At 51.1% G+C, this 10,300-nt stretch overlaps 1 protein-coding gene across 5 annotated transcripts in view; it reads left to right on the top strand.

Moving 5' to 3' along the window:
- LOC121442783 (microtubule cross-linking factor 1-like) overlaps positions 1-9,079 on the top strand; it is a 123,558-nt gene extending 114,479 nt beyond the window's left edge. For 3 of the 5 annotated variants that reach the window (XM_041644394.1, XM_041644395.1, XM_041644398.1), the window contains 2 exons: positions 509-2,099; positions 7,927-9,079. In XM_041644394.1, the coding sequence (XP_041500328.1) occupies positions 509-2,099; positions 7,927-8,121 (1,786 nt within the window). In that variant the 3' untranslated portion in view covers positions 8,122-9,079. Of the gene's footprint in view, positions 1-508; positions 2,100-5,492; positions 5,550-7,926 lie in introns of all 5 variants that reach the window. The other 2 variants (XM_041644396.1, XM_041644397.1) reach the window with 1 other exon arrangement.
- The last annotated feature ends 1,221 nt before the right edge of the window (positions 9,080-10,300 follow it).

A 10,300-nucleotide genomic window follows, 5' to 3' on the forward strand; every position in this document is an offset into this window, starting at 1 on the left:
AGCCAGCAGCGGGTGATCCTCCATAGTGGCTTGAGTCACCAGACCACAGTCTGGAATTAGCTATGACTGTGGGGAGGTAATCCACGCATCTCTGTGGCCATGGAGGGAGTAGCTCTATTCAATTCAGACCAAGGCAAGGCTGCAGGCACAATTGCAGAGCTATACAACTGTGGGCATTCATGGGGTAAGAGTAACAACCATGCAGGATGTCAAGTGGCTGACCCGATTTTTTTTTTAATGGTTTATTTAACTTTATTTTATGTGCATTGGGGTGAAGGTGTCAGATCTCGTGGAATTGCATTTTCAGACAGTTGTTAGCTGCCATGTGGGTGCTGGGAATTGAACCCGGGTCCTCTGGAAGAACAGTCAGTGCTCTTAACTGCTGAGCCATCTCTCCAGCCCCAGCGGACCCGATTTTTAAGAGCCAGGTAGAAGCAGGCACCTCCACGGGTACATCTTGTGTAGAGTACAGTCCAGGAGCTGACCCCTTCTGTTTTTTTTCCCCCAGGGCTGTGTCTGTGTCCTGTATGTCTGAATTCCAACGTCTGATGGACGTCTCCCCATTCCTGCCTGAGAAGGGCCTACCATCTGCCAGCAGCAAGGAGGATGTCACTCCACCCCTGTCTCCCGATGACCTGAAGTACATCGAGGAGTTCAACAGCAAAAACTGGGACTATACTTCCCCAAGGGCTGGGACCGATAGGCCTCCAGACTTCTGGGCAGACAGGACCGAGGCGGGACGGGTGGGACATGACCCCACCATGGAGCCTTTCCCTGACTCCTCCTGGTACCTGACCACAAGTGTCACCATGACGACAGACACCATGACCAGCCCAGAGCACTGCCAGAAGCAGCCACTGCGGAGCCAAGTCCTCACGGAGCAGTCTGGGGTGCATGTATTGCACAGCCCCCCTGCTGTCCGCACCGAGCAGTCTGGGGTGCATGTATTGCACAGCCCCCCTGCTGTCCGCCGGGTTGACAGTATTGTGGTGTCGGGTGGTGAGGGCAGGAGCCGAGTGGACCCCGAGGGCCCCTTTCCTATGAGCAGAGCAAGAGGGAACCTGGCAGATGCCAAGGGAGGTCATCCGGAACCTGTGCTCAACAGGTGGCCTTGCACCCCACCCAGACACTCCCGAGACTATGTGGAGGGGTCTCTCCACCCCCTAGAGAAACCTGTCTGCCCTTCCCTGGGGTTCCCCTCCCCATTGCACAGCCTAGATATGTCTAGGAACATGAGTGACGACATGAAGGAGGTGGCCTTCTCTGTCAGGAATGCCATCTGCTCTGGTCCCCCCGAACCACAAGTCAGGGACATGGCCTGCCAGACCAACGGGTCCAGGACAGCAGGAACACAGACCGTCCAGACAATCAGTGTGGGCCTGCAGACTGAGGCCCTGCGTGCTGGCGGTGTCACCAGCAGCCCTCACAAGTGTCTCACGCCAAAAGCCGGAGGTGGCACTACCCCCGTGTCTTCTCCTTCCCGAAGCCTTAGGAACAGACAGGTGGCCCCTGCTATCGAGAAGGTGCAGGCCAAGTTTGAACGCACCTGCTGCTCCCCAAAGTACGGTTCTCCCAAGCTTCAGAGGAAGCCCCTGTCCAAAGCTGATCAGCCAAATAGCAGGACCTCGCCAGGCGTGGCCCAGAAGGGGTTCAGCGAGTCAGCCTGGGCCCGCTCCACCACCACCAGGGAGAGCCCCGTGCACACCACCATCAACGACGGCCTCTCCAGCCTCTTCAATATCATTGACCACAGTCCTGTTGGAATGCGAGCTGGAAGCCGTTCCCGCTCGGCAGAACCTCGACAGGAGCTGGGTCCAGGCCAGGAAACTGGCACCAGTTCCCGAGGAAGGTCCCCCAGCCCCCTAGGAGGGGGCTCAGAGGTGTGCAGGGAGGATGGGGGAGAGAACACACCGGTGAGACAGGACTTATCTGCCCCCCCTGGCTACACGCTCACTGAGAATGTAGCCCGGATCCTCAACAAAAAGTTGTTGGAGCATGCCTTAAAGGAGGAGAAGAAGCTAGCCGCCCATGGCCCCTCAGGACTCACCAGCGACAGCCACAGCGGAGAAGCAGGACCAGCTGAACCAGGATCCATGGAGGTAAACTGGGTACCGCTCTGTCTCCCATCAGCTCTGCCTTTAGCTGCCTAGCTTAGAAAGGCCGGGTGGGTCCTGGGCACTGGTTTCGGGAATCCTTGTAAGTTGGCAGGAACGCAGTGAACCGTGAAGTGGAACAGAAAGACAGACCTTGAATAACTCACAGAAGAGATTACTTTTACTGTCCTCAAAAATGATGAGGACTTGGTTTGCTCCGACTTTGCCCTCTGGTCTGGGTTAGCTTTTCTCTCTTGGTCTAGGAGTTGTACTTGCAGCACACTGGCTTTCTGTCGGGTGAAAACGGAGTGAGTGGAAACCATGCGTGTACTTGTGTCTGTCTACCTGCCAGGACTCGCTGCAGGCTTTATGTGGGCTTCATGAGGAACGTGTTACCATGTATTTGGGCCACACAGACACAAAACCCTTGTAACCCGCCCTGCGGGTCAGTTATTCCAAGGTCCCGAAGAGGCGCTATCTGAAAAAGACGTGGGCGGGAGGCAGGAAGGAGACCAAGCAGAGCCAGACAAGATTCTCTTCTCAATTTGTCAAGGTCTCTCTTTATTAGCGAAATGGTTGTGGCTTCTATAACCCTTGAATGAGGAATTTGGCCTAGGAGGGGGCAGGGGCATGGCAAGGGCAGGAAGGGATCTTGCCGGGGCAGCAGGGGTCACAAGTCGACACACCTAGTATTCTCTATTGGAGTGGAATCATTCCTTTTGTGATTCCAACCACAGACAATTCTCCAGATAGTTGGAATGTGGGGCGGGTTCCGCTAACAGATAGCTCTCAAGATAGTTGGGTGTGGGGCTCCCCGCAAACATCCTTAGGACAATAGTCCCTGCTATAATCTTTGGGAAAATGGCTCCTGACAAACCCTTTCATTGGGAACTAAAGAATAGGTTTTCGATTCTTGGGCCACCTCAGTAGAGACCGGCAGATTGTCCTCTTATAAACCTCCCTTCCTCATTGGACTCGGGCAGTGGATAAAGTAAAAACAGGGCCCCAATACAATGTGGCAATGGTGACACCAATCTGTCAGCACTGAATTCCATTCTGATACATGTACCTCTATATCCACTTGTGTTCTTGCCCTGGAAGATAAAAGCAAGGCAAATAAATCAGAAACCACACAAGCAAACAAGGAACCCCACAGGTATGGTGTTACACCGTTTTAATCCTAGCACTCAGGAGACAGAGCCAGGTTTATCGCCAAGTTCTAGGCCATCCAAGGCTGCATAATGAGAGCCTATCTCAAAAGCAAGGAAGAAAATCCTATGTCCACAGCACGCCTCACTGTTAATGTAGTGCTGACGGAGTGGGTCTGGCCTGTAAGTGATCACGTGACAGCTGCTCCTGGGAGCCTGGGCGTGCCCGTGTTCACGAGCTAAGCCCAGCCACTTCCACAGACAGCACGGGCAAGGGCAGAAAACTGCAGGGTGCTCTCAGGCTGCCTTCTGCTTCCTTGTAGCTCTGGCTTCCTGGGAGACAGGAGGAGAAAGGTGTATTTCCTTTCCCACTTGCCCACTTGCCTCAAATTGCTCACAGGGGAGAAATGATTAGGTTCCCGGTCCAGCCCTCAGAGGAGTAACTAACTCAAAAGACAGAGTTCAAACCAGTAGGGCAGGCCTTGATGATTCTGACTTTTAGCTATAGAAATGGCAATCCCGTGAGCTGCTCTTCCCAAGGTCTGAGTTCTAGGGACAGATTTCTTAAGAGTTTTATAATTTAATTATAATTAATTATTTAATAATAATCATTATCATTATTTAATTGGGGGTTGTGTGCAGCTTCAGAGGTCTAGCCCAGTATCATCATGGTGGGAAGTGTGGCAGAATGCAAGCAGACGTGGTGCTGGAGAAGGAGCTAACAGTTCCACATCTGGACCCACAGGCAGCAGGAAGAGAGGGACTCTGGGCCTGACTTCAAATTTTGAAACCCACCTCCAGTGACACACTTCCTCCAACAAGACCACCGCTCCTAATCCTTCTCAAGTAGTGCTAGGTTTAACAGATATGAACCTGTAGGGTCCATTCTTATTCAAACCACCACAGTTCACTCCCTGTGCCCCCATGGACTTGTAGCCAGATCATAATGCTAAATGCATCCGCCCAACTTCAGAAGGGACCGATTTCGTATGTGCTCTGAAAAGAAAGGACGTCGCAGAAGAAGAGTTTTCAGGTAGCAAATGGTGTCTCCTCTGATCTTTTCACCCCCCAAACCTCAGGAGCCCTCAGTTATGGCCTGGGAGGGTCTGTTTGTAGATGAGTATGTTGCCTTCGGGTAAAACAGAACGCGTTTTCAGGCATTGTCAATCGGCTGTCTTGAGTTTCTACTCATCTTAGAGACCACATAGAAATTAAGTTTGGGAACCAAAGAACCTTTGTATTCTTGACAGTGAATGAGAAAATGGGTGACACAGAGGTATAATAGAGATGCCACGTGCTTTAATGGAGTCAAAGTCCTGTGATGGAAAACCCTTGCTGTCAACGGCAGTCACCCCTCACTGCCCTATTTTCCAGAAAGTGTGTGTTTAGATTCTTATTTGTGCATGTGCACGTGAACACACACACACACACACACGCATGTCTTATTGGCTCCCAAACAAGCTGAGAGTCACGACGGTTTCAGAGCCCAAGAACCTGCAGGGAGACCCACTGGCAGCATTTCAAGGCCATGGGCTCATCTCCCCCTTTTCTCAGCAGCTTGCTTGTTCTGGGTGCCAGCAGAATCCTGTTTGGTTGGACCCCACGTAATGGGCGCGTTGGGGATCACGCCTCATCTCAGTGAATTTGTGGGGGTCTGCCTTTGACACTCAGAGCAGCGGAGCCGCTGGTGTTTTCCCTGCCTGTGCCAAGCACCCTGTGTGGCATTGCCACCGGGATCTCCACACATGAGATCCCTTCCTTGCTTCTCTCTCACCCCACAAGTGGCCCTAGCTTCTCCCTCTCTTGAAGCTTGGGCAGCAAAGCAGAGTTGTGCCAAGAGAATGCTCTGGCATCCTTCCCTCCTAGAGCTAATATGGTGGAGGGGACGTGTGAGCACAGGCAGCCATAGCTTGTGACCAGAACAAGCCAGGCTGTGTGCCCAGCTGAGCCACTTTCACAGCTCCCTTGGTCACGTAAGCGCCATCAGAGAGCTAAGGGACCACTGCCCGTCCGTCCTTGGTTCACCTTCCTTCTTCAGCCTGTTGATACATGGCAGAAGACAGTCTTGTGTCTAAGTGCCATTGCCGCCTCCTCCTGCCTCTACCGCAGCCTGCCTCTGCGTGAACCCAGGGACCACCGTTCTCTCTCGAGGCCACCTTGGAGCAGGGACTATACTTATACTGTTCTTCTGTTTGAAACAAACTTTCCAACCGACTTGGTTTTCTCTCCTTTTTCTGTCTTGTCTGTCCAGAACCAAACTGTCTTACTAACTGCCCCGTGGGGACTCTAGCCCTGCCTGCCTCACACTGTAAGTGCCTCCTTCCTCACTTCCCTCCATCCAGAGAGTCGTGTGTGTAGCTGATGTACTCATGGCCGCATTCATCACCATCTGTGGCAATCCACGCTCATCCCCAGGAACAGACACTGAGTGCAGACACCCCGCTTGGCGTGCCTCCAGGGGTCAACCATTTAGCATGTAGATTCTGCTGGGATTTCTCCTCTCAGGGAGTTTGCAGTTGAGAAAGAACATTGGCTGGGGGGCATCTCAGGCACAACGCAAGTCTTAGTGCCCAGCGTCTGTTGGTTCCGACCCACCCATTGCTGCTCGCTGGCATTTCAGTTACGTCTATATGTTGCTGTGTGCTGGGCTATGTTGAGCCTTCTCTGTTTTTTTTTTTTTCCTTTTTTTTCATACCACCATACCAGGAAGAATAAGTCCAAATGTATCTTGTCTTTTCAAGTGAGTCTATTGGCCGAAAAGTAAGTTCTTGCTAAGGACTGGCCGAATGGATCATAGCAGGGATATCCTTGTTCCCTGTATTTTTGAGAACTCTGGGATTGGCCTTCAGAGCCTGAACTGAGGGAGGCCTGTGAGGAAGCACACATTTGGTTTGAGTCAAGGATGTAGTCACCCTCCTCCTAATCTACCAGAAGAACTAACACAGAGCCATGCTGTACGTGGTGACGCACACCTTTAATCCCAGCCCTGGGGAGGCTGAGATAGTGGATATTGGTGAGTTTGTGACCAGCCAGGGTTACATAGTGAGATGCTGTCTTGGGGGTGAGGGAGACATAGCTGCCATGGCAGGGGGAGAGGGTGAATGGCCAAGGAAGTGATGGGAAGGGCCATTTTCTACACAGCCACCTCACTGGCTTATGGGTAAAGGCCAACATCGCTCGTTGATGTGCACTGGTGTCTTGCCAAGGAAATGTTAGTTTCCGTGACATCGTGGCTACACATTTCCTCCTGCACAGGCAGATGTCTCTGAGCTGGTTCTGTTCAGCCTCAGTGGGAGGAAGGGGCTGGATAAACCTGTAGCGGCAGCCACACCAACCGCAGCAAACGTGCACATGCTCACCCTACAGTGGTGGGAGCAGGGACATGGATTTCACAAGCTGTACCCACCCTCCTCCGGGTACTGTGAGGTGAGGTAAGGAGACACAGATCCAGTCCCACCTTGACTTCGTGTGTACCCACACGGCAGCTATGAGGACATCCTGGCTGTCGCTGCACCATGGCATAAATGGCCTGGGGAAGATTCTCCTAGGTCAGGGAAAATGCCTACCAAAAGGAGGCATCTGATGAAATGGTCTCAGTGTTCCCTTTTTTGCTGGCCCCTCAGGGATGAGGGAAAGACTGCCCCATTACTCCACCGCTCTTACAGAAGTCTGTGGGTCCCTTGCTGCCCTTGGGTCATGACATCCTCACTAGCCATCTCTGAGCATCCTGTCATGTCTTCATCTTGTCCCGAAAACCATCGCCTGCCCACTGGACATGGCATCTGTCCTTCCATCCCTTCTGTTCCTAATCTCTCCATTCTGGCTTCTTCATTGTCATGTCTAAATCTTCTAGCTCGCCTCTTGACTTCCTTTGTGGGCCCTAATTCCATGGCATCATGCTTGTGCCTTTCATCCATAAATATCACCCCCTCCGGACCTGTGTGAGCATCATCCACGGTTCACTGCACGACACAGCTTTCCACCATTCTGTGTGTCCGTAACTGACTTGCAGGCTAGGAACACGTAGCTCCACAGCCCTTTTAAACAAGCAAACAACTGTCACGTGGTCAGCAGACTGTTCCAGTGGCTGAAACACCGACGTGTGAGCACAGTCTAGTCCTAGTTGGTAAGACTGCTGCCTCGGTGGCGATCATGAAAGAAAACTAGACCTCAATTAAAATTTCTGCCTGCAGCATTTTTTCCCCCCACACTGTGGGAGTTTGTTTAGCCTTCCACCAGTCAGCTTGGGATAAACAGTGGCAGAGTTCTGTTTGGCTCTCTTTGCTGATACAGCTGGGTTCCACTCCAGGGCTCTGTGGGCCTCAGTAGACTAAGGTCCTGCGAGACTGACTCAGTAGGAGGTCAAAGATGGGACCCCATTGCTACATCATCTTCTCTATGTTCGAGCCCAGTTTCGGAGATGTCCTACAACCAGATCCATGTCCCCATGTTTTGTTGTATTTTGTCGCGATGTAAATGGTCACGTGTCCTGTGTCGCCAGTCATCCTTGTGGAATGTGTTACTGGTTGCTTTAGGTTCCTCTGCACGCATGCCATAATCGTTCAGATGCTGTAGCCTCCTGGGCTGTTCCATTCGACTTCAGCATGTGTGACGTATGTTGGGGGCCATGGCCCACGTGACACTCCAGGTCTGAATAACGCTGTCTCCCTCTCTCGGCTCTGAAGGAACTACCTTGTTCTGCACTTGCGCCATCCCTAGAGCCCTGCTTCTCCAGGCCAGAGAGACCAGCCAACCGCCGCCTTCCATCCCGTTGGGCCCCACCCTCCCCCACTGCCTCACCGTCTCAGTCACCCGGAGACCGAGTGTCCTTGGAGGAACACAGTGAGGAGGAGCCACCGGAGGAGAAGCCACACCTGTGACGTGATGCCAGCTTGCACGAATTATCACCAGAATAATTCACTGTAATTTGCACAACCAGACCATCACCATCCACCCAGCTCTGCCCCAGAGGGAAGATGTAGCTTTCTCAAGGTCAATGGATGTCTTTAAACACACACACGGCTGCTGAATGTTCAACCTGGTAAACTGAGATGTTTCGGCCATGAAACAGAAAAATGTGCCTGTAATAATTTTTTCATAGCTCAGAAAACTATTTTTGCCTCCATCTTTTTTTACACACAATATATTAAACAAAAAGGTAAATAAGGTATAAATAGATTTAAGAGTTTTAATATGTACATCTTAAGAGATTCCAAGCAACCTTGTTCCCAATCCTGCTGCCTCTGTTCAATTTGCACTGTTTCGTTACGCTTGGGGTTCTCACTATTGAGTTCAGAGCGTTCTAAGTTAAACTTCATTTTGTTCAGTGTTAGGGTTTTTTTTAAGAGTCTTTTTTAATGCTTGAGACTGCCTAACTCAGTAAACTCTTTGTAGTGAAAAGGCCACGAGGCCAGAAGAGACAAGAGCGTCTGTCATCTGGAAGGACGCAGGTCAACAATTGTGAAAAGGTACGGAGTCCATGAGATGGACTTAAGACTCACTGTGTGACCCATGAACTCTGCCTGCCGCACATCCTCGGGCACCTGTACATACACCGCTCTGTCCCGGCCCTCAGCTGCCTGTGCGTATGTCAGTCTGACCCACTGTGAGTTGTTGTAAAGTTCCTTGTGCTGCACTGTTCCTGCTGGTCCGCTGTACCAGTGGGACGACAGCACCGTTTTTTAACTCGACATTTTCTTGTTTAAAGGAAAAGCACTACAAAAAAAAAAAAAACAAAAACCAAAACCCATGAGGATGCCAAATTGAGACAAATGATGGTGCCTCAGAGTCTGTCTGAGACCACGATGAGATAGAAATAAAGTCCTTACAAGGAAGAAACAAGGTCTTGGGTGTCACACTTCACTGGCTCCTTCCCCACCCCGACCTCCCCCTGTCGTCTTCAGCTCTAAAGGTTTTCTGTCACTGGCAGAGTGCAGGGAAAGGGGATGTAGAGGAGGGAGCTGGTCACACATCTCCTGGGGCCCCACCTTTGCAACATGGTACTGTCGCTTGCAGGACTCTGGGGGTCCATGAAAATAAATGGCTTTGTTTTTACTGCAGACACTAGAGCTGAGGAGGGACATGTCAAGGTGGCTACCAACAAATATATGTGGCCAGCATCTTCCCTTCTAATCAGGAAAGGGAGTAGCTATGGGTGTCATTCCATCTCCACTGCAGATGGGCAGCCCAGCATTTTGGTGTTGGGGGTGGTGTGAGGGTGGAGTTACCAAGACGCTGCTGAAGAGCCCAGGACTATTTACAAAGGCCACAGCTTCTGGCTTTGATGCTTCATTAGCCCAACGGTTTTCTTCTAAAGAGGAAATAAGGTCTCTTCCCAGGGTCACACAGTGCCTTCTTTAAACAGTTTTCAAAGACAGGTGTTAGTGAGAAGATGGGGCAGTTGGAACCTTGACAGCACATTGGTGGGGAAGTTAGTGATGGAGAACCATGGAAGACAGCATAACAGTTCCTTTAGCCCTCACACAGAGTCACTGCATAGCCAGCCATGCCACGGCGGATACACAATGCTTGTAACTGGACAGGACTCATATAGATGCTTTTACACCGCTTTTCACTGCGGTGTTGTTATAACAGCCAGAAATCCAGAAGTAGCACCCATGTCCACGCGCACGGAGAAACAAAATGTGTATTTGCAGTGGGAAGGAGAACGCTCAGGTAGACTCATTGTGAACCTTGGAAGTGAGGTAAGTCAGTCACAAATTAGGGATGGATTTCCACTTGTGCTATTTACTAATGCAGGCATTCTTAGAGGCAAACTAAAATGGTCACGGGGGGTGGGGGGGGGGGCTGGAGGCTGGAGAGATGGGAGCTGGCGTGAAATGGTGGCAGGGATTCAGTGTAGGATGAAGAAAAGATGCTGGAAGTGGGCAGTAGTGATAACATTGTCCAACAGTGAGAAGACACTTCATGCTAGTGAGTTAACACTTAAAAGAGCCAACACGGTAAATCTTGGCAATTTTACCACAATTAAAGGCTTTTTTAATGCAGAAAATAGAAATCTCACAAAATCACACTATAGCCACAAACAGCTTCTCAGCA

This window comes from Microtus oregoni, unplaced genomic scaffold (genome assembly GCF_018167655.1).
Source record: "Microtus oregoni isolate MIOR12 unplaced genomic scaffold, Mior012 000095F_ref0000231, whole genome shotgun sequence".
In the NCBI taxonomy this organism is placed as follows: Eukaryota; Metazoa; Chordata; class Mammalia; order Rodentia; family Cricetidae; genus Microtus; species Microtus oregoni.